The 24,477-nt window shown below is 45.9% G+C and overlaps 1 protein-coding gene across 1 annotated transcript in view; it reads left to right on the top strand.

The window, feature by feature from the left end:
- The first annotated feature begins 19,049 nt into the window (after window positions 1-19,049).
- Window positions 19,050-24,477, top strand: part of BRWD1 (bromodomain and WD repeat domain containing 1) — a 122,066-nt gene continuing 116,638 nt past the window's right edge. The window contains exons 1-4 of the mRNA XM_067739508.1: window positions 19,050-19,242; window positions 19,336-19,394; window positions 19,532-19,561; window positions 19,715-19,774. Coding sequence (XP_067595609.1) covers window positions 19,194-19,242; window positions 19,336-19,394; window positions 19,532-19,561; window positions 19,715-19,774 — 198 coding nt within the window. The 5' untranslated portion in view covers window positions 19,050-19,193. The remainder of the gene's footprint in view (window positions 19,243-19,335; window positions 19,395-19,531; window positions 19,562-19,714; window positions 19,775-24,477) is intronic.

Here is a 24,477-nt window from a genome sequence, read left to right as displayed (position 1 = left end):
GAAAGAAAATCTCAACCAAGCATACACAGGTTTTCACTTATTTGCTTCCATCCACTTGATCTCTGTCCTCTTTTTTTTTTGGCTGCTCTGCAAGGCCGCTCTGGTCTTGTCCTTCTTGGTTCCCACAACTTAGGCCCCAACTTGTACCTCCTTCAATACAATCTTTTCCTTTGAACCATGAGAGTGGATGTTTGTTTTGGGAGAGATCTCAGCTGATACAGCTACATATGATCTCATTTTTTCAAAGCTCAGAACCAAGGATGCTAAACAGTATGCTATGGAAGGAACCCTATATACCTAGTAAAACTATTTATAACTAAAAACCAAAGCAGTGTCTGATAAACATACAGTTCAGGCCAGTGGGTACCTCTGGGGGCCAAGCAGGGGATAAAATTGGGAGGTTAACTTCAACAATGTTGATCATGTTTTGTTTTGTCTTGGTTTTTGGCTGTGCCACTCAGCTTTGGGATCTTAGTTCCCTGACCAGGGATTGAACCTGGACCTTGGCAGTAAAAGTGAAACAGGAAGGAAGGGGGCAGGGCACAACCTTTGAAAGAATGACATAGCCTGAGGACATGACATAAAAGGATTAGAACCAAATGGGTCCAAGATGGTGGACAAATCGACTTCCACTAGACCTTGAGCCTCAGTATACATTCATTGTAACACATCAGCAAGCTAAGTGACACACCCACAGGCTCCATGACAGTTCTAAGGAGACCATAATGATCAAAAAGTGAGTGGTGGCCCAATTCCTGGAAATCCCTACCCCTTCCTAAAATAGCTGGAATACTCCCCCCACTCATTAGCCTATGAAATTACCCCCCACTATAAAAACTGACAACACCATACCCTGGTGCCTTTCTCACCTTCTGAGATGGCCCACACTCTGTCTATGGAGTGTGTTTCTCTCTAAATAAATCCACTTCTTACCTATCACTTTGTCTCTCATTGAATTCTTTCTGCGATGAGACGTCAAGAACCTGAGCTTCATTAAGTCCTGAAACCAGGTGTGTGATCTCAGTCGGAAGACTGTGGGTTTGGGCCAGGTTCGAGTCCCAGACTCATGGGTTCAAGTCCCAATCTGAGATGCATGGTTTCAAAAGCACCAAGTCCTAACCACTGGACCACCAGGGAATTCCCATCATGGTCTAACTCTTTAATTGGATGGTGTGTTCAAGGGAGTTCATTTTAATACTAGCTTCATGACTTAATACATAAATTATTTTACATGAATCAACTTTGAAAGCTAAAATATGGGGGAGGGACAGATCTGCTAAAACATAAGAAAAGAAAAAATCTCATAGGAGGCTGAAGTAAATGTTATAACCTAACATTATGAAATAATCTAGTTGGTACAGCCCAGAGGCAGAAAAAAACCCTTGGACAAATCTCTAGGTTATTTACTGTTAAGTTTTAAGAGTTCTCTACATATTCTGCATAGCAATCCCTTATCAGATACATGATTTGCAAATGTTTTTCCCATCTTTCACTGGGATTTTGATTAAGAAAAATTTGGGCTAGTTGTCTTAGTCCATTTGGGCTGCTATGACAAAATGCTATAGACCGGATGGCTTACACAACAAACATTTATTTAGTAGAGTTCTAGAGGCTGGAAGTCCAGATCAAAATGCTAGCAGATTTGGTGTCTGTTGAGAGTCCACTTCCTGGTTCTTAGACAGCTATCTTTTAGCTGTTTTGTCAGGTGGTAGAAGGGGCAAGAGAGCTCTCAGGGTCTCTTTTATAAGGGCACTAATCCCATTCATGAGGGTTCCACCCTCATGACCTAATCACCCCCCAAAGGCCCACCTCCTAAGACCATCACACTTGGGGTAAAGTTTCAGTATAGGAATATTGGACAGGGGGGACTCAAATATTCAGTCTGTATGAGTAGACATCCCAGATCTTGTCAAGTGTTTAATACATCACCCTATGGAAGAGCAGGGCAGTTTAAAAAATGAAAAACACAGGGGAGCTACTAAAACAAATATTTTCAAAATATTGTTAGAGAGAGAGAAGCAGATTAATTTAATAATTAAATTGTACTTAACCTCAAGCAAATTAATCATTGCATGATTTTATTTATGTTAAAAAAAAAAACAGGGACTTCCTGGTGGCACAGTAGATAAGAATCTGCCTGCCAATGCAGGGGACATGGCTTTGATCCCGGTCCGGGAAGATCCCACATGCCTCAGGGCAACTAAGCCTGTGCTCCACAATTACTGAAGCCCATGTGCCCAGATCCCGTGCTCCGCAACTAGAGAAGCCACCACAAGGCGAAGCCCGTGCACTACAACGAAGAGTAGCCCCCGCTCACCGCAACTAGAGAAAGCCCACGCTCAGCAACGAAGACCCAACACAGCCAAAAATAAATAAAAAATTAAATCTTAAAAAAAAAATGTAATCAAACTTGGCATCACCTCACAGTATCCAGAGTGATATTGTGCCCCTCCTAATATGAAGCAGTGAAAAATAAATGGTATCACCTATGAGACAATCTTGTCCAAAATGTTTGGCCTGAATCTAATCATGAAGAATAATTGCACAAATTCAGAATGTGAAACAGTTCAGAAGACAAATGGCCTGGACTCTTGCAAAAAGTCAATTTCTAAACAAATGTGGGAGACAATAGATGAACAACAAGGACCTACTGTTTAGCACAGGGAGAACCTAGGGGTAAAACAGGAATAAAGACACAGACCTACTAGAGAATGGACTTGAGGATATGGGGAGGGGGAAGGGTAAGCTGTGACAAAACGAGAGAGAAGCATGGACATATATACACTACCAAACGTAAAATAGCTAGCTAGTGGGAAGCAGCCGCATAGCACAGGGAGATCAGCTCGCTGCTTTGTGACCGCCTGGAGGGGTGGGATAGGGAGGGTGGGAGGGAGGGAGAGGCAAGAAGGAAGAGATATGGGAACATATGTATATATATAACTGATTCATTTTGTTGTAAAGCAGAAACTAACACACCATTGTAAAGCAATTATACTCCAATAAAGATGTTAAAAAAATAAAAAATAAATAAAAAACTACAAAATAACAAAAAAAATCTTGTAATAACCTATGATGGAAAAGATTGGAAAAGGAATATGAATATATATAGAACTGAATCACTATGCTGTACACCTGAAACTTACCTTATATTGTAAATCAACTATACTTCAATTAAAAAAACAAAAACCAAAGGTAGGGGAGAATGTTGGGGAAGGAACAATTCTAAAGGTCAAGGACCTTTTGTTCCTTCTTAAGGGCTACAGATAATATTCTGAGCCATGTCCTGTGAGCTGTCTTATAGATAATGAAACCCCTGCCAGGTGGAAGGAGTTAACCACATGATGATGAGACTGTAGCTATGACATAAACTGCCACAGTTCCAAGAATTGGCCTCAAGGAAGTGGGAACAAACCGACCCTGGAACTGAAGACCAACTCTACTTAAAACAATCAAGATGATGCTGATCAGACCACCGATGACCCATTTCAAGGTGACTGTCAGGGACTTCCCTGGTGGCGCAGTGGTTAAGAATCCGCCTACCAATGCAGGGGACACGGGTTCGAGCCCTGCTCTGGGAAGATCCCACATGCCGCACAGCAACTAAGCCCATACACCACAGCTACTGAGCCTGCGCTCTAGAGCCCTCGAGTCACAACTATTGAAGCCCGCGTGCCACAATTATTGAAGCCCGCGCACCTAGAGCCCATGCTTCTCAACAAGAGAAGCCACCGCAATGAGAAGCCCACACACCACAACAAAGAGTAGCCTCCGCTCGCCGCCACTAGAGAAAGCCTGTGTGCAGCAACGAAGACCCAATGCAACTAAAAATAAATTTAAAAAAAAGAAAAAAAAAGATGACCGTCAGAGCTACCTGTGCTGTTTCTGCATGTAGCCCCTCCCTCAGCCTATAAAAGCTCTTGCCCACTGACAGTCAGTGGGGGAAGTCGATCTTCGGACAGGCATCCGCCCTCCCCCGTCCCCCGTTGCCGGCATCCAAGATAAAGCAAGCTTTCCTTTCCACCACCTTTGCCTCTTTATTGGCTTTTGAGTGGCGAGCAGCCAGTTATAGGTACATATTCAATTATTTGAGATGAAAAGCCATGATGTATATGACTTGTTTCACATGGGTCAGGTGAAATAAATATAAGGCAGCGTGGCAAAAAGTTAACAATTGATGGACTACCTAAAGGATATACAAGGTTTCTTTAGTACCGTTCTCTCAACTTTTCTATAGGCTTGGTGAATGTCAAGATAAAAATTTGATGGGGAAGAATGCAAAAGAACAGTAAAAGAAGAGCATCACTTGGTTAATAAAACACGTGCTTTGACGTTGTTAAACTTGGCATTGCATTTCTTTGGAATCTTGAAATAAATATTTTTAAAATGTGGATATTTTTGCTGAAGCGTCTAAATTTAGATTACAGGGTAGCCATGGAGAAATATTTGCCCTTTGAATCAGATGCTGAAAAGGTAGAGTTGATTTTGGCAGGGTGTGCCCTGCCTACTGGCTAGAAGAAAACGTTCTCCCTATGCTAAGCATATTTGAATTTTACAGTACAACTATTCACAAGATACATTTACTGTTTACCATAACAGGAGTTAGGACAGAAATCGTCCCTCTTATGGAAAGGAGGAGCTAGAGGAATCTAACAGATGGGGTAACGATAAAAACTATATGGAGAGGGTGAGATGCATGCTTGGTTTTGGGAACACAGAAAGGATCTAATTCTAAGTATTTTTTTCATATGTGGAGGAGCAGAAGGCACCATGGAAACTATGTAAGTGGAGTCAAAGGAAAGGGCTTGTGAAAATAAGACAAGGGGTTTTATTAAGGGAGAACGTTGCTTCAAAAATAACACGTAAAGTTTATTGTAGATGATTTTAAAGACATAGAAAAGCACCAGGAAGAAAACAGAGCCACCAACATGCCACCACAGAGGATAGCATTTAGGTTGCTTCTAGGCTGTTTTCTACACATTAGTAAAAATGATGATGATAATGATGAGCAAATGTCTATTCTGGGAATCTAAAAAAGAAAACAAAGGAACAAACATAATACAGAAACAGACTCACAGATACAGAGAACAAACGGGTGGTTGCCACAGGGGAGGGGTTGGGGGGGGATGAGTGAAATAGGTGAGGGAGATTAAGAGGTACAAACTTCCATTTACAAAATATATGTACAACATAGGGAATATACTCAATAATATTGCAAAATCTTTGTATGGTGACAGAGGGCAACTAGACTTATCATGGGACCATTTTGTAATGCATAAAAAGATCACATTGTTGTACACCTGAAACTAATATAATATTGTAAGGCAATTATACTTCAATTAAAAATGTAAAAAAACAGGGACTTCCCTGGTGGTGTAGTGGTTAAGAATCCACCTGCCTTGGGCTTCCCTGGTGGCGCAGTGGTTGAGAGTCCGCTTGTCGATGCAGGGGACATGGGTTCGGGCCCTGGTCCGGGAAGATCCCACATGCCGCGGAGCAGCTAAGCCCGTGCGCTACAACTACTGAGCCTGCGCTCTAAAGCCTGTGAGCCATAACTACTGAGCCCACGTGCCATAACTACTGAAGCCCGCGCGCCTAGAGCCTGTGCTCCACAACAAGAGAAACCACTGCAATGAGAAGCCCGTGCACCGCAAGAAGAGTAGCCCCCACTGGCTGCAACTAGAGAAAGCCCGTGTGCAGCATTGACGACCCAACGCAGCCAAAAATAAATTAATTAATTTAGGGCTTCCCTGGTGGTGCAGTGGTTGAGAGTCCACCTGCCGATGCAGGGGACACGGGTGAGTGCCCCGGTCTGGGAAGATCCCACATGCCGCGGAGCGGCTGGGCCCGTGAGCCATGGCTGCTGAGCCTGCGCGTCCGGAGCCTGTGCTCCGCAACGGGAGAGGCCACAAGAGTGAGAAGCCCGCGTACCGCAAAAACAAAAATAATAATAATTAATTAAAAAAATAATGTTTTCACATCATATTGCATTTGACCCCACAAAAATAGTCTTTCATTATTGAGGGGGAAAAAGAAGGGTTTTATTATACACTTTGCTACGTGCCAGGTACCCACATTTTCTAAGATAACACGACTCTGCGAAGTGAGAGCTATCCCTTTTGTCTTTCACTAACAGCACAGTCACCATGTTCATCTAACTTGCTCACGTGCCTAGTACGAGGTGGAATCCAGAGTCAACTTCACGTCCTCTGACCTTTTTGTCCTCCAGAAATAGATAAAAGATGTATGATGTTATCACTAATCTTAAATTTGCATGTAAGAATTCTTGTACCATTTCAAAGAGCTAATTATCTTTATGAGCGACCAGAAGTACATTTAGACCAAAAGTATATTCTTTGAGCATCTAAGGATCAATGAACTCATTCAACAAAAATTTGAGTGTCTTATATTCTAGGCATGGTGACTAGAACATATATTATTTCTTTTAAGTCTCAAGAAGATCCCTGCGAAATTATTACAGTTTCCATCTTTCAGATGAAGTGAAGGGATTTTCCCCAAGGGATGCCAGCTAGTAAGAACACAGCCACTGGTGGCTTTGTAATGAGCCGGCCGACCTGGTGAGCTGAACAGCATTTCCCAGAATTCTCCTCTCTGTGTGTTTTCATTGCGGGGGTGGGGGGGGGGGCTACAAAAGACATTCTGCGTCCAATTGGGAAGGGAGGGGTGGAGACAGAGCCCTGTGGTGGTTTACACTCAGCAGGACTATGCAAGGCACCCAGGTGCTGTTGGAGTTCACCTGCGCAGCTTACTTGCTGGCCCAGCTACTCTTTTCTCGCCCCAGATGCTCCAGATGTGACTTAGCTCTTTGACAAAGAGTGCTTTACCTTCTCTCACAGGACACCACATCCTCAAATTTGGAGCCTGGCGGTGAGCTGACATCGGTTCCCCTCTGTCTCTGTGGATTTGTCTGTCCTCCTTCTACCCACTTTACGTACAGTTTTTTCTCTTTCCGACTGCCTGCCCTGTGGACGTCAGGCTCCAGCGTTAGAAAGCAAGAGGATAGCTTTACAGAGACCGTTTAACCAGCTTCCACAATTGCAGAAGGTCAGATCCTTGTTACGTACCCAGTGGTTTGCTTTCTGTGATCGAACCCCGATTATTGATAGAAGCCCAAACTTAAAAACCAAACAAACAAAGAAAAAACCAAAAAAACAGAAAACAACTGTTTTCTGTGGCCAGATGGAAATAACTTGTCATTCATCTTTAAATACCTTGGAGTCACAGCTGAACCTACTTTTGAGAATTATCTAATTAAGCTGAGAGGGAAGAGAGGTATTTTTTCCAGAGTCTGGAATTTTTGAGTGATGAATTAAATAGTTTCATGTAACTTGGCAAATTATTAATTACGTTACTGGAGTTGATTATTAGGATCTTAAAAGTTGCTTCTGGCACCTATAGCTGCTGTAATAAATGATCACAAACAGTAGCTTAACACAGATTTATTATTTTATATAGTTGTGGAGGTCAGAAGTCAAAAATGAGTTTCAGGGACTTCCCTAGTGGTTAAGAATCCTCCTGCCAATGCAGGGGACACGAGCCCTGGCCCGGGAAGATCCCACATGCCGCGGAGCAATGAAGCCCGTGCACCACAACTACTGAGCCTGCTCTCTAGAGCCCACGAGCCACAACTACTGAGCCTGCGTGCTGCAACTACTGAAGCCCGTGCGCCTGGAGCCTGTGCTCCGCACCGAGAAGCCACCGCAGTGAGAAGCCCCTGGGCGCCACAACTAGAGAAAGCCCGTGCACAGCAACGAAGACCCAACGCAGCCAAACATAAATAAATAAAATTTATAAGGAAAAAAAAATGAGTTTCAATGGGTCAAAGCCCAGGTGCTGGGGGTAGCTGTGCTCCGTCTGGCCGCTCTGGGCGAGGGTGAGTTTCTGGGCCTTTTCCAGCCTCTAGCCGCCCACATTACTCGGCCTGCGGCTCCTGCCTCCAACTTCAAAGCACGTCTCTAACCTCTGCTTTCCTCCTCTTGGACTCTGACTCTTGCTTTCTTTGGATAAGGACCCTTGTGATTGCATCGGCCAACCTGGGTAATTGAGGATAGGCTCCCGATCTGGATCCTGGTCCTTAACTAGATCACATCTGCAAAATCCCTTTTGCTGTGTAACATAATATATTCACAAATTCTCAGGGTTAGGATGTGGGTATTTGGGGGGAGCCTTAAATCTGACTACCACAGGCACCATGGAAGTTTTTCCTTGTTTCTTTTCTTCTAATGTAAACTTTTAATCAACATGTAACATCTATTTAGAGAAGTGGATAAGTCATAAGCATACGGATGAATGAATTTTTCGCCAAGTGAATAATACATCCCAGATTAAGAAACAGAGCATACTCCAAAATCCAGAAGTGTCCTTCCTGTCACTCTCCCCACCCCCAAAGGCAACCACTGTCCTAACTTCTAATGCCACAGGCTCATTTTGCCTGGTTCTGAACTGCACATCAGTGGAATTATATAGTATGCACTCTTTTGTGTCAGATTTTTTTTTTGATGAGGACCATTTTTAAAGTCTTTATTGAATTTGTTACAATATTGCTTCTGTTTTTATGTTTTGGTTTTTTGGCCACAAGGCATGTGGGATCTTAGCTCCCCGACCAGGTATCGAGCCCATACGCCCTGCGCTGGAAGGCAAAGTCCCAACCACTGGACCGCCAGGGAATTCGCTTGTGTCCGTCTGATTTCTTTTGCTCAATCCTTATGAGTCATTTATGTTGAACATCCATTTTCACTTCTGTATAGTTTACCAGTATTATGAATAAATTTCAGTTTCTTTATCCATTCTACAGTTGTTGGGCATTTGGATGTTTTCCGGTTGGGAACTATGATAAGTAGTTCTGCCATGAACATACTTGCACGTGTCTTCTGATGAACACAAACATGCATCTCTGCTGTGTGTAATCTGAGAAATGGGACTGCCGGGTCACGGGGTTTGCATACACTCAGCTTCCCCAGGTACTTCAGAAACACAGTTCTGCTCCATCCGCATCCCTCCCATTCCTGAGGCTGCCCCTTACCCCTGTCCCTGACCTCCTTGTTATTCTGCAACCTCTGATCCCGCCTCCCAACACCCTATGCCCCAGGAACTGGCGACGGGGTAAAGTTCAGCTCTGGAATGAAGCTGAGGGATCAGATGAATGTAGGTACTTCATGCATGCCTTGGTTGATTCTTAAAATGATGCAAGTGTTAACTGTCTATTTATTTTAGGCTGTGACATAATGTCCCTTGGGTCAAATGAAGGTGCATGCCAATGGTGTGTTAAAATACATGCATTCAGAAGACGACTGGGGTGTTTTGTACTTGGTGGCAGGGCATTAAAGCTTCAAGTGTCAGGTGGGAAAGAGCATCAGAAAGGTTTTTAAAAAACAAACAAAAAAACAACCAGGAGAATGGCAAAAAATAAATAGCTTCTTCCACCTGATGGAATCTTTGCTGGTTCTAGGCTCTTGCGGGGAACTTAGGAAGCTCTGAAAGCTGTGCTTGGCTGGTAGCAAGCAGGTAGCTTGTGTGTCTCCTGCTTTATGTAGCTGGCAAAGTTTAGTTCTGTGTTCTTTGCCACTGGGGGAACTTTATACCTATAGGTCAATCCATCCCCATCTTAATGAGACAAACATGCAGTTAGAATCCTTGAAAGGCTGTAAGATTGTAGAGAATTCAGAGTATTGGGCTGGTCATTATTCTTTTTTTTATAAAGAAAAAAAGAGAAAGCTGAAGAACTTATATTCTAGTAATTCCAGTTACTAATTAGAAAGTGTTAGCCATGTCGGACCAAGATCTGTATCAAGGTAAACGTTTAATTTATAGTGTACCTTGTCATCATAAAATTGAGTTTTTGAATATTTTACTGCAAAGAGCAAGATGTTCTTTTGTCATATTCTGCTCTCTGCAAAGTCTTTATAATTAAATTCTGTGGGATGTGTAACCTTTGTGAGGTTAGATTTTGGCAAAGCTTGTCTAATCGGTTTGTTGTAGGAAATTCTATCTTTTAGTTGTTATTGTTATGGAAAATAAATCTACTCACAAAATTGTAATGAACATACCCACTTTGGGATAATTCTCACACTACCTATGACTGCATTAATTTTGTTTCTGTGTGAGTAGTACGAATCCATGGGCTGGTCAGTATTCTAGCCTCTGCTCTCTTAAAGGCCTGGAGAAAGAAACCAACCCCTGTCTAACCCCACACAAAGCCCAGTTCTTCTGGAGGTTAGGCTGGGTCCTATGGGGAGTAGGTTGATAAAGTCTTTCCCTCTCACGTAGCTAGAAAGATTCTGGGTTCTTAATTCAAACATTATCTTAACCTCATCATTGCCATCATTCATATCTTAAACCTTTGGTGGCTTTAATTTTTTTTTTAATTAACATTATTTTGTGTTAGACTGTGGGTTTCTTGACCTGCTCTAGGCCAGACTTGCCCGTAAGTGAAAATGAGGGACCAGGAAGCTTTCTCCAGGTTGTAAACAGGGAAGTTATTACTGCAATTAGGTGTCAAACATCATCACAGAAAACGGGAAGTCTTCCCTTAGGCACCCAGCTTACACTCCACCTGCACTACCCAGGAGGGCGGTATTCCCCAGCGAGGTGACCCGGGGTCCCTGGAGCGCTCCTTCAACCCCAGCCTCCACCCTTCGTCCTTTCCTCTTTACAGACTTCCTCCTGCCCAGGGCTTCCGCTCCCTCCCAGCAGCTCCAGAGGCTCATCTGTCGGGCGGGCCCCGAAGCCAGTTTCCTTGGTCTCCTCATCTTTGCCTGAGGAAGCCCTGAGGAAACCCCAGAAGGCGGTGCCAGCTTGAGGGGAGAGGCTGGAGAATGGGGGAGGGGGGAGGGGGTGCTTTCTGTCTTGGGAAACAGGAGGGAAGGAGGCAGGGCACAACCTTTGAAAGAATGACACAGCCCGAGGACATGACGTAAACTCATTAGAAACAAATGGGTCCAAGATGGCAGACAAGTCATGTCCACTAGACCTTGAGCCTCAGTATACGCTCACATAAGCAAGCTAAATGACGCACCCACAGGCCCCATGACAGTTCCAAGACCGACCGTAAGGATCAAAAAGTGGGCAGGGGCTTCCCTGGTGGCGCAGTGGTTGGCAGTCCGCCTGCCAATGCAGGGGACACGGGTTTGTGTCCCGGTCCGGGAAGATCCCACATGCCGCGGAGCGGCTGGACCCGTGAGCCATGGCCGCTGAGCCTGCGCGTCCGGAGCCTGTGCTCCGCAACGGGAGAGGCCACAACAGTGAGAGGCCCGCGTACCGCAAAAAAAAAAAAGAAAAAAAAAAAGTGGGCAGTGGCCCAATTCCTGGAAACCCCGCCCCTTCCTAAAATAGCTGGAATACTCCTCCCCCTCATTAGCCTATGAAATCACCCACCCCTATAAAAACTGACAACCCCCATACCCTGGTGCCTTTCTCACCTTCTGAGATGGCCCACGCTCTGTGGAGTGTGTTTCTCTCTAAATAAATCCACTTCTAACCGATCACTTTGTCTCCCGCTGAGTACTTTCTGCGATGAGCCATCAAGAACCTGAGCTTCATTAAGTCCTGAAACCAGGTATGTGACCTCAGTTGGAAGACTGTGGGTTTTGGCCGGGTTCAAGTCCAAATCTGGCTTTAGGCTGGGTTGAGTCCTGGCACGTGGGTCCAAGTCCCAATCTGAGGTGCACGGTTTCAGCTGGGGCTCAGGCCGGAGGCTGCTGGCGGTGAGCCAGCTGGTCCCGGGGGCACGGGGCGCCGTGTGGCCAGGGAAGCAGAGGCCACGCCATGCCCACGGGAAAGGCATGACAGAATGTTCCATCCCTGGAGTGCTCAGTCCTCTCCCCAAAGCAGCCTCCAATCCTGTTCCTGAAAATTCTCTTTCCACTCACCTTCATCTCTTGAAACTTTGTTTTCCTCCTGCCTTTGAGGGAAGCCAGGAGGCCCTTCCCTCACGGGGTCACTGTGGGCTGGGGCCTGGAGAGGGACAAGGCATTCCCGGCCTTCCAAGCTCTACTCGTGCTGGCCTTGTCTTCATGGCAACAGCCTGGGCTGGGGGCCCGGTCTCCAGGTATGTTATGAGCCAAGAGGACTTTGTGGGCTGTCCCCAGGTCTAACCACCACACCATCCAAAAGGTTTATGAGTGAATGTTGAGAGCATAACTATCTCATATTGAGGAACTGTCTGGTCAAAAGGAATTTTTCATTAAACATCCGACAACTATTTATTGTGTACTTACCATATGTTAGGCTTGGTTGTAGCTCTAGAGGGATTTCAGAGAGCAAGACACACAAATCTCTGCCTACTCTCATAGAGTGGGAGGAGACAGGCAATAAACAAAAGAGATGAGCAAATTTCACAGTAGGTTAGAAGGTCGAAAGTACTAAGGAAAAAAGAAAGCAGGAAGGAGAAAAGGGAAATGGGGGTGCAGAGTGAGGGTAAGTTTTACTTTTATTTAGGGTAGTCAGGGAAGGTCTCTCTGGAAAGGTAACATTTGAGCCAAGACTTAAAGGAAGAGAGGGACTGGGCCATGCAGTTTTCTAGGGGAAGAGGGTTCTGGCAGACGGAACAGCAAGTGCCAAGGCCCTGAGGCAGCAGCGTGCCTGGCACAACAAGGTGGCCGGTGTAGGCAGAGCAGAGTCAAAGGAGGGGAGAACAGTGGGACAAGAGGTCAGAGAAGTACCAGGAAGGCCAGCTCCTTGGGGCCTCTGGGACTTGGGCTTCTCCTCTGAGTCAGATGGGAACCATCGGAGTGTTTTGAGAGGAGGGCAGACCTGACTGTTTTTAAGGATCCTTCAGCTGCCTGTTGAGAATGGATGGTAACAGGATGAAGACAGAAGGAGGAAGACATTTAGGAGGTTGCTGGGCTCATCTGGGTGAGAAGTGGTTAGATTCAAGATCTCCTCTGAAGGTGGGCTCATCAGGGCTTACTGACGGATTGCACGTGTGATAGAAAAGACAGATGATTCTAAGATTTTTGAAAAGAGATTAACCAGGACCCAAATGATGTAAGAAAGGTTCTGTGAAGGAAGGAGTTTGGGGATCTAGAAGGATTCTTTCAGGCTAGAGGACAGATATATACAGACAAGGAAGAAATATGGGAGCAGAGGGGAGACCTGGAGAGCAGGTGTTCTGGACAGCCACAGGGCTTACAGTGGAGGGTAGGAATCATTTTGGAGAGAATTAGTACCTATAAGAGTTCTGGAAGAAAACAGAACGCATAATCTGCTGGGATAGTTGAGGAGCATTAATGATGCTATTTACGAGGGTGTGGGCGGTTAAAATAAATCAGCAAAGGATGGCACAGCGCCCTGGGCTGCCTCCAATGGCCATCTGACTCAGAAGACAAGCCCAAGTCCTGGGGGGCCAGGGAAGGTAGGGGTATCAAAACCCCGAGATTGTTGCTGTGTGGAAAGAGGGCTGTCCCTCGTGAACTGTGGCCTCCAGGAGAGGAACAGTAGCCGCCACTAACCTACCGCTTGGCAGGAAGGGAGCTGGGAAAATAGAAACCCACCCCTGCCATCTCCCGCTGGGGCCTCCTACTGGATGAAGCCAGAGGGCAAGAGAGCCCTTAACTGTTAGTGCAGTCAGCTGGGGGTGCAGCAGGGGCAGTGCGGGGGGAGGGTAGAGCCTGGATAGCCCCCCTTGAAAGCCCACCCAGCTTTCAAAACAAGCCAGGAGTTCAGCTTTAGGTGATAGGGACCAAGAACGGCTTGAGTAGAGAATATGCCAAGTTGTGCTTCGGGAAATGTAAAAGTTGTGATAGGATTAATTGGGCGGGGAGTCAAGGAGGAGGCTCTTTGGTGACCGAGGGAATGGAGAGAAAGATACTCATTTTTATGTGATAGCATCATGCTAAGAGAGAGGCATTGTTCAAAGAGTTTTACAGGCATCCTCTCTGGCAGAACTCCCAAACAACACCAGCCATTGCATGAGCGTGAAAGAATACACGTCAGTGGTTTAGCACAGTGCCCAGGATATAGAAACATTCAACATGTGTTATCTGTTAGCTGTCATCCCCATTTTAAAGATGATTAAAAAACCAAAAACAAACGTTGTGCCACAGAAAAGTTGCTCAACTAGTAAGTGGTGTTCAAACACAGGGGCATTCTGATTCTGACTCCCACATTCCCAAGGTCATGTCCAACCTGTGTTTTCTGCAACGCCCTGAGAAACACTTCAAAGGAAGAACTGGTAAGTCTTGGAGACGGACACGGGCCAATGCCTGCAATGTGGGAACACTAGGGACCGAAGCCAACAACAAGGGAGAGGCAGAACTGGAGAGGCAAGAGATAAATGTGGAAACAATTTGCTGAGGGAGGCAGGGACAAGTTGCATTAAGGGGACAGCTGGCTGGGTTAGACTTAGAGGGAAGAAGAGGCCCTGAGAGAAAGGTGACACTGCCAGAAGGGGGAGGAAGGGCCTTGGGAATTAGATGCAAGGTCTGTGAGTGACTAGGGGCTGATCCCAAAGTCAGACACCTTCATTCATTTTTCCTTTTAAAATCCTCTGGAAGCCACGGAGCCACTAAGCCCATGCGCCACAACTACTGAGCCTGCGCTCTAGAGCCCGCGAGCCACAACTACTGAAGCCCGCGCGCCTAGAGCCTGTGCTCCACGAGAGAAGCCGCTGCAATGACAAGCCTGTGCACCGCAACGAAGAGTAGCCCCCGCTCGCCGCAACTTGAGAAAGCCTGCGCGCAGCAAAAAACACCCAAAACAGCCAAAAAAAAAAAAAAAAAAAAATCCTCTGGAAGTCTCTCAAGATGTTAACTCTTCTATTTCTAGGGATTTATCTTACGGAAGCCCGGGAGCCAGTGTTTACCACATGGTGCCCGCCTTAGAGAAATTCAGTTTTTGTTGAATGAATGAAATGATGCAGGGCTTTGGGTGCACTTGAATTCACTTCCATGTACTGATTCAGTTTTGTGGTATCGTTGTTCTGTAGGTCCAACGTCATCTACTTTTTTACATCCCTCAGAACTATGCTGATACTGTGCCTGCATCATGGATGTCTGCTAGCTGAATCTAAATTCAGTTAATAATGGACATTTGCATTAACATATTGATATTAGAATCTGAATGATGTATATAATTTTCTTTGCATAATCTCCACTGCTCACAGACCGACCTCATTTTTTACTTTTAAAATTGACCCTAATCTACTATTTAATCCTCATTTTGGACCACTCTCCTATGTGAACTGTTGGAAACAGTCTGGTTTGCTCACCATTTTCCAGATGTGCTTTTCACACTTAATACCTTTGTGACTCCTAAATGGTGACTTGGAAGGCCCCACTGAATTTTTTTTTTTATGATGATTCATCCTTAGGCAAATTCTTAAACTTTCTAAGCCTCAGTTTCCTCATTCTTAAAATGAGAATAATAGAGTCTAGCTCAGACTTGCCTGTGGTGAGATAATGCACGTATTATGCATTTTCAAATTTCAGCTCTCTCATGTACTAGCTGTGTGATCTTGTCTAGGCCCCCTGGTCTTTGGGCTCTGATTTCCTCCTTTATGAAATGTGGCGAGGGCAGAAAGCATTCTGCAGTGCTTGTGCTCAGTTTAAGGTAGTACTGTCCCACCGGGCTTGCAGCTACATGTCCTTGGGCGCTTCTCAGTCTCTCTGGGCCTCAGCTTTCTCAGTTGTGAAGTTAGCGTATTAACAGCACCTGACCGTTGTGAAGATCAGTGATGTGTATCCAGGATGCTTGCCAAGGACTAAAACATCATAGTAGTTCCCTTTTAGTGGAGATGGGTGACAGCATTATAGCTGATGTCACCAGCCATTAAGATCTTCCAACCCTTGCTTACAAAGCACTTTTTTGACAATTTAGTTTTCCGTGTAGCTTTCCTGTGGTGAAATTCAAAAGCTATTTCCATTTACCCAAAAGCAAACCTTAGTGTGTGCATTTGGGATGGCTTGGATTCAATTGCGTGAGGGACCCAAACATGATTCTCGCCTTATTTGGAGACCACTTCAAATAAGGCAGGTCCCAACTATGGAGTTGCTGATGGACAGTTTTCTCCCCTTTCCTCCTCTTCATTGTCTGTAAGTGGGAGTCAAATCTGGGTTTCTGTCACTTGACAGCTGAAGGGGGAAGATATTCTGCCTCTTGTCAGAAATCCTTGCGTCTCTATTCCAAACCTAGGAACAGTGCTTGTCATGGACGTCAGGGTAAGTTGTAAAGGAACTAGTAGGGCTTGTACAAGGGAAAACTCCTGTCATCTTTTCTGACCTCTTGTAATGGTTACCATGCTGCCCACACCAAAATTGCAGTTTTGGACAATGACCAGTGCTTGGGATATAAATTCTTGTAACATGTTTTGGGGCTTTTACTTTTTTGATTTTGCTACAAAATGAAATATGCAACTCCTTCGTCTATCTCTGAAAGGTTAAATTCTCTCCTCTTCATGTCTTTGTTATTTGCTAACTTTGGTAATCTTGTAGCATCAGATCATACTGTCCCACAGGAATATATGCACTGTAACTTCAACTAATCAAGTTGTTCCAAGTAGTTATCCATCGTAACAATTTAACTAGCCAGGATGCCCTATCTCAGTTGGTGGCACAACCTTGACCTACTAAGCCCCAAACTTGAGACTTTTGTGACTTTTCCTCTCATTCCACTTCAACCTCACCTTACTGATTGAACTTCCTATTTCTGAGCTTCTTTTTAAAATTTATTTTACTTATATTTATTTTTGGCTGCATTGGGTCTTCGTTGCTGTGCGCGGGTTTTCTCTAGTTGTGGCGAGCAGGGGCTACTCTTCGTTGCAGTGTGCGGGCTTCTCATTGTGGTGGCTTCTTTTGTTGTGGAGCATGGGCTCTAAGCACGCGGGCTTCAGTAGTTGTGGCATGTGGGCTCAGAAGTTGTGGCTCGCGGGTTCCAGAGTGCAGCCTCAGTAGTTGTGGCACAAGGGCTTCGTTGCTCCGTGGCATGTGGGATCTTCCCAGACCAGGGTTCGAACCCGTGTCCCCTGCCTTGGCAGGTGGATTCTTAACCACTGCACCACCAGGGAAGCCCTGAACTTCCTATTTCTGAACCCGTCTCTCTCTCCATCTTTACAATGATTGCCCTAATGCATCTCATCTCTTTCCTATTTTCGGGGTCGACTAAGTGATTTTCCTGCCTCTTGGTCTTAACCCTTTCAAATCTATCCTACAATGAAAAGAATCCTTTCTGGCTTAGAACCCTTCAGTTGTTCCCAATTTTAACTCCCCCCCCAATTTAAACTTTGATTTAATGGGTCCCATTCATACTTCCAAAGTCACCCCAAGTAGTCATATTAAACTTGAATTCCTTAAACTTGGAATGTTATTCATGTCTTGGCCCTTTGTTGTTCATGTCCCTGGAATCCCTTTCCACACACTGAAGACTCAAACTTCTACCATCTCCCCCTCCCACAGGTGGGTTAACCTTCCTTCTGGTCATTCTTTGCAACGATGTAAGCATCATTTCTCCTAAAAGACACTGAAATCTTGGATGGCAAAGCTGTAGCTCATTCCTTCATCTCAATCCCCATCAGTGTTTGCTGAACCAACAGATACAAGAAAAGACTGCTGATGCACTCGTTCAAACACGTTTGGATCGCTCCCTTACAAACATATATAAAAACTTCTGCTATGTGGTGTCTAAATAATTAAAAGCTGGCACGTACAGGGTGCTTGCTGTACGCTAAGAACACATATTAACCCATTACACCCTCACAACCCTATGAAGTAGGCACAAATATTATCTACAGTTTGCAAGTGAGGAAAATTGAGGCTCAGAGGTTGTGATTTGCTCAAAGTCACACACTGAACAGCCCGGCAAGGCCCAGGGTCAGTCCCACTCCAGGGTCTGCTCTAAACCACTACCTTTAACTTTTCTATGCTGTGGTTGTTATTCTACTGCATAGGAATTGGGATTACAACGTCCTCTCCACGAGGACAGTATTTTGCTCGCTGTTGTACCTTAGGATTCCGAATAGGGCTCGTTGGCTATGCCGAGTGAATGAATCCGCAGCCTACCACGGCATTAAGGGAATTTTCTGGACCCTTGTGCACTGCTCCAGCCTCAAATCCTACTACTGTCTTCCAAGAGCATCCTAGTGACGCATGGTTTCCGCCCCCCCCCGCCGCCGCCCCGCCCCGCCCCGGGTGTCCCTCAAGGGACTGGGCTGCTGCGTGTCTATTGCCCGCTTCCTCCCACCCGCCTTCCTATCCGGCTAAGTCATCGCCGGCCTGGACTGCCTTCCCGGACTAGCGAAGTTGACATCCTCAGCGTTGTACTGCATTTTCTTTAACCCTTTCTACAAGACTGCTGGGCTCTCCTAGGACTGCGGCTCGGCCTCATGATTCTATCTTCTTCTACTGCACGCGGCAACGTGGACTCTTAGTAGACGTTTGCTGTGCTCTCCAAGCTACAGAGGCTCAGTGTCCGCGGCCCCCCGGTCCCCACCCCCATCCTGTGACTTCCCCACATCCCTCCTCCACTCTCGGGGGAAAGCTTCTCGGCCGGCCTTCTCTTTGCGGGCGACACGATTCTCAGTTGTAAGGGTTTCGCGTCCTCGAAGCAAGCGATCTTCCGTGGGGTGCAAACACACTGGCCCCAGATGACCGTCCGTGAGGTCCTTTCCGAGAACCCGAAGCTGGCGACCGCGCCGCACTCGCCGCGCGCCCTGGGACCCCCGCTTCCGCGTCGAGGGGGGTCCACTCCGGCCTTCGAAGCGGAGACCTGTCCCTCTCCCGCCCCCGCCCCAGCACGACCCCCACCCGACCTCCGACCCCGCCGCCCTCCCCTCAGCGCAGTCGGGCCGCCGCCTCACAATGGCCGGGCGCCTTCTCACCGCGCGCAGGGATCCCGGCCACGCGCGCTCCCCTCCCCCACGCGCCGCCTCCTCCGGGGCTCGGCCCCTGGCGCACATAGTCTCCACCCTGCGCCCCCTGAAGCGGAGGAGAGGGAGGCGAGGCGCGCTCTTCCAGCCGCGGCCCGACCGCCGTTCGTCCGGTGGCGCCGGCGGCCCCCCCACGGAGGAACTACTTTCTCTCCCTCAGGGGCACTACTTCGCGGAGGCGTCGGCGCTGGCGGCGCGCACGGCATGGCGGCGGCAGCGGCGGCGGCGCGCCTGAGGTAGAGAGACGCCGGCCCGGTCAGGCCTCGGCACGGCCTACACGCTTCGCTCACCCGCTCCCGCCCCGGCTCCGCGCCCGGCCATGGCGGAGTCCTCGCCCGCCCGACGCCCGGTGCCCCTCATCGAGTCGGGTAAGACGCGCCGCCCGCGGCGCCCCCGCCCCGGCCGCGGCCCCCTCCCCGCCGCCGCGCCTGCTCCTGACCCGACTCCCCGTCTCCCCGCAGAGCTGTACTTCCTTATCGCTCGGTACCTATCGGCCGGCCCGTGTCGGAGAGCCGCCCAGGTGAGTGCGGGCCCGCGGGCGGCGGCCGCGCTCCGGGGGTCGCGGCCCCGCCGCCGCCTGGGGTCGCGGGAGGAGGGCGCCTGGCGGACCCGGGGTGCGGCCCCCGCCCCCCTAATTGCGCGTCTCTTCGGCTGTAGGTGCTGGTGCAGGAGCTGGAGCAGTACCAGGTCTGTGCTGCGCGGCGGCGCCCGGCCCGCCGCGTCCCCTGCGTCCCCTGCCGGCCCTGCCCGGGGGCCGCTCGCCCGGCTCCCCAGTCCCCCGCCCCGCCGCCCCCCGCCCCCCGCCCGGTGGTCACTCGTGTGCGTCTCGGGTCTTTGCAGTTGCTGCCGAAGAGGTTGGATTGGGAGGGCAACGAGCACAACAGGAGCTACGAGGAATTGGTGAGAGTTTTGACATTTCCATCCCGGTGTTTCCGAGCGCCCGCCCCCTTTTCTGGTCTCCTGCTGGAGGGGCGAAGTGACCGAGCGGCGCTCGGAGGGGGCGGGAGGGCGGCCCGGGCGTCACCGGGACGACGGGACTCCCCCCTGTAGGTAGTATTTTGCTTTGGGGTGGCCGGGTTTGTTTGGGTAGGAAACGGCTGCGGGGGGCGAGGTGGCGGGGTGGGTCCCCAGGTGCAGTGCTTCTGGTGAGAGCCGGGGGCGCGCCAGCCATTCAGCGAGCTGCTCTCATCCGTGTTTCTCCTGAACCCGACTTGTAACTCGACCTGTGATTGGTCTTCCTCCTTTTGCCCCGCCCATCTTCTCCAACCACTTGTTCCTAGGAATAGAAGCTTCGGTGTCTGAAAGGTGGAGAAATGTTCCTCTTTTTTCCCTCAGCAGAGTAATAAAAAATCTTGGCTGCTGTGAGACTGTGCCGCTCCTCCAATACTTGTGCCGCTGTAAACTGTGCTACACTTGTTGAATGCCTTAGGAAAGTTAATGTGATGAATTTTTACGTTGCTGTTTAGTGTATGTTACTTAATATAGGCTCTAAATACGCAGTTTCTTTCTGGAGCACCATTTAACATAGATTACAGTTCTCTTTCCATTGTATTTTGTCGTCTTTTTTAGTTGCTCTCACAGTATATATGATTTGGTTTGATTCATTCGTTTTGTCCTTAGTGAAATAAAACATTTTTCAGGAAAATATTTTTCCAATTTGTATATTAGGACAAAGGATTTCTTTAGTTGCCAGGTCATATTCAGCATCTTGTATGCACAAAACAACTGGGGGGGAAAAAAAAGAGTTCCTGAATGATTTTTTACCACAGTTCTAATACCTGCAAGCAGAAGTTGGGAGAATATGATCACCATTGTTGAATTATACAAAAGAACAGAAATAGGGGGATTTGTTATCTGTATGTGAACAGTTAAGTATTTTTTTAAAAACTTAATTGTAGTTGATTTACAGTGTTGAGGTAATTTGTGCTATACAGCAAAGTGATTCAGTTATATATACATTCTTTTTCACGTTTCTTTCCATTATGGTTTGTCACAGGATATTGAATCTAGTTCCCTGTGCTCTACAGTAGTACCTTGTTGTGTATCCATTCTCTATATAATAGTTGGCATCTGCTGACCCCAAGCTCCCAGTCCTTCCCTCCACCACTCCCCCTCCCCCGTGGCAACCACAAGTCTGTTCTCTGTGAGTCTGTTTCTGTTTTCGTAGATACTGAACACTTCAGTGTTAACAGTTAAAGTTGGTTGAATGTAACAAAAGATTCTATTTCAATTGTCAGTTTTAATATTTGCCTTCCTAGAGTTTTTTGAAGCAAACACTTAAAAGTGAATATTTTCAAGCAAGTGAGCTCTAAAGGTTCTGTATCATGGCAGTTTTTATGTTTTCTTGAGTTTGACATTTTGAGACTTAAGGAAATGTTTAAAGGAGTGCTCCGTTTTATTGTTTTACTCCTGTTGGTAGGTGAAAACAGTGTTGTCAGTGAAGCAGAAAAGCATTAATATTTTTTAAATTTATTTTTTATTGAAGTATAGTTGAATTACAATGTGTTAATTATTGCTGTACAGCAAAGTGACTCAGTTATACACATATATACATCCTTTTTCATATTTTGCATCATGGTTTATCATAGGATACTGATTGTAGTTCCTGTGCTGTACAGTAGGACCTTGTTGTTTATTCATTCTATATATACCAGTTTGCACTGCTAATTCCAAACTCCCAATCCAACCCTCTCCCACCTCCCTCCCCAGAAAAGCATCATTGACATGACAGTGCAGTCATGCTGCTGAAGAGAAAATTGCTTACATTTTGAAATAAGCGTAATGCTGTAACTGCTGGAAAAGTTTCTTTAAAAATAGATTTGTATATTTTTTGGCTTTTGCTGGTAGAATTGCTTAAAACTTAAAATTCTGCTTTAAATTATTCAGAATCTCTCTTTGTGATATATCCCTATGATGTGGCTGCGACATATGTCTTCTCATTGTCTGGATGATTTGTCTGATGGGTATCCTCTTCCTCCTTTACCTTCCTGCCTCCTCCTCTCCCAGCACTAAATGGTAGAGGATGAGTTTCCTGTATAGAGAATTATTCTTTTGTCAAAGGTATGAGTAGCTTCTAGTTCTCCAACAAAGTCTCCTTTTTTTAAAAAAAAAAATTTTAAGAAGTGTTTAAATATACACAAATGAGAATAATGTAATGAATCTGCATATATCATAAACAAATTCATTAGCAATTTTTTTTTTTTTTTGTCTTTTGGCCTCACCCTGTGGCATGTGGAACTTCCCTGACCAGGAATTGAACCTGCGCCCCCTGCAGTGGAAGCACGGAGGCATCACCATTGGACCCCTGGGGAAGTCCCCCAATTTGCTATACTTATTTATTTTTTTATATTTGGCTTGAATTGGGCTTCAGACAAGTTCCATGCATTGGGTCGAAATTAAATCTCTTTTTATCTTGCATAGTATTTTTTTCCCCATGCTGTTGATTTACTGAAGAGACTGAGTTATTCTGTAGAATGTTTCACATATTGGTTTTGTCTGATTGTTTCTTATAATGTTGTTTGTTTCTTTACTTTGTTTAATTTATTCCTTTTTCTCAGTAGTTCGCATTCTTGGATCAGAACCACCTGGGAGCTTTATAAAATCTGGATGCCCAGGCTATGCCCCAGACCAGTTAAATAAGAATCTTTGTGGTGGGGCTGGACATTACTATTTCTTAAAGCCTTTCAGGTGATTCCCATATCACTGTTTATAAAGCTACAGTTTATCTTAGACTTGTGACCATGCTGTTATTCCAGCATGTACTTTGGAAGTAAGAATGTTTTTGATACTTCTCAGGAGAATTGAGACTAGTTATCTCTCAATACCTAACCCTGCATTAGCAGTTGGACCTGTGAATTTAATTGGAATTTTTATGATTTATAGGTGGTGAAGAAAGGGGAAGAGTGAAATAGAAGTATAGAACTGGGCATGGGAATTGGGAAGGACTAGGTTTGTAAAAGGAGGGGTGTATTTAAAAAGGGGAAAGTGATTTGATATACTTTGTGATTGAGTAACATGATAGATCAATTTTTGTAGGCAATCTCTTAACCAGAAAAAAAAAAATCAGAAGATTCGTATAGTGTAGCCTATCATTAGGGGATTTATCGTCATTAAGTTGTCATTTATTTATTTTTGGCTGCGTCCAGTCTTCGTTGCTGTGCGTGGGCTTTCTCTGGTTGTGGCGAGCGTTGCGGTGACTTCTCTTGGTGCACAGCACGGGCTCCAGGCGCATGGGCTTCAGTAGTTGCAACACGCAGGCTCAGTAGTTGTGGCTTACGGGCTCTAGAGCGCAGACTCAGTAGTGGTGGCGCACGGGCTTAGTTGCTCCACGGCATGTGGGATCTTCCCGGACCAGGGCTCGTGTCCCTTGCATTGGCAGGCAGATTTTTAACCACTGTGCCACCAGGGAAGTCCCTTGATATATATATTTTTTAAAATAATGTTTGAGTAGGCCTTTTGTGTGAGGGAAAGTCTTCAGAGTTATTTGTATTGAAATCAGTATCTGGTTTATTAGAATTGTAAGTAGTCATAGTTTTTAAACTTTTACGTTCATTTACAAATTTTAGAAGTCTAGTAACATATAGAAACAAGTATATTTGTTTTTACATTTTGATTAGTGTTTAATTTGTCACAAGAATTAAATCTTAAAATATTTAACACCAACTTAATATTGTTAATTAAATTTCCTTGGGGGTTTCCACACTATATATGCAAATAGATGATGATTTTAATCTATAGATGTCTCAAGATGGCAAACATAAGATCTAAGCATAATGTTTCTAAGAATTTAACTGTTGTAAGTATATTTTATTTATTTATTTATTTATATTTTTGCCCGCTCCATGCAACACGCAGGATCTTAGTTCCCCAACCAGGGATCGCACCTGTGACCCCTGCAATGGAAGTGCAGAGCCCTAACTACTGGACCACCAGGGAATTCCCAGTATATTTTTATTTTATTTATTATAAATTCATTTTAATTTATTTATTTTTGGTTGCCTTGGGTCTTTGTTGCTGCGTGCGGGCTTTCTCTAGTTATGGCGAGCGGAGGCTACTATTCTTTGTGGTATGAGTGCTTCTTGTTGTGGTGGCTTCCCTTGTTGCGGAGCACGGGCTCTAGGCATGTGGGCTTCAGTAGTTGTGGCATCTGGGCTCACTAGTTGTGAGGTTAGTTGCTCCGCGGCATGTGGGATATTCCCGGACCAGGGTTCGAACCCGTGTCCCCTGCATTGGCAGGTGGATTCTTAACCATTGTGCCGCCCGGGAAGTCCTATTTTATTTATTTTTATTTTAAAAAAAATTTATTTATTTGGCAGCATCAGGTCTTAGTTGCAGCATACGGGATCTCTCATTGTGGCGCGCGGGCTCCAGATCTTGCGGGCCCAGTAGTTGTGGTGCGTGGGCTTAGTTGCCCAATCAGTGATCGAACCCGTGTCCCCTGCATTGGAAGGTGGATTCTTAAACACTGGTCCACCAGGGAGTCCCGTAAATGTATTTTAAATTTATTGTAGCAAATTATTCTTTTTTACTCTTACAAACATTAAAAATAGTTCAGTTATTACAAAACTTATTACTATATCAGAATAACTATAACTTGCACAAGT

Source organism: Pseudorca crassidens, chromosome 5 (assembly GCF_039906515.1).
Source record: "Pseudorca crassidens isolate mPseCra1 chromosome 5, mPseCra1.hap1, whole genome shotgun sequence".
Taxonomy (NCBI): domain Eukaryota; kingdom Metazoa; phylum Chordata; class Mammalia; order Artiodactyla; family Delphinidae; genus Pseudorca; species Pseudorca crassidens.
This window is presented reverse-complemented; position numbering and strand designations above follow the sequence as displayed.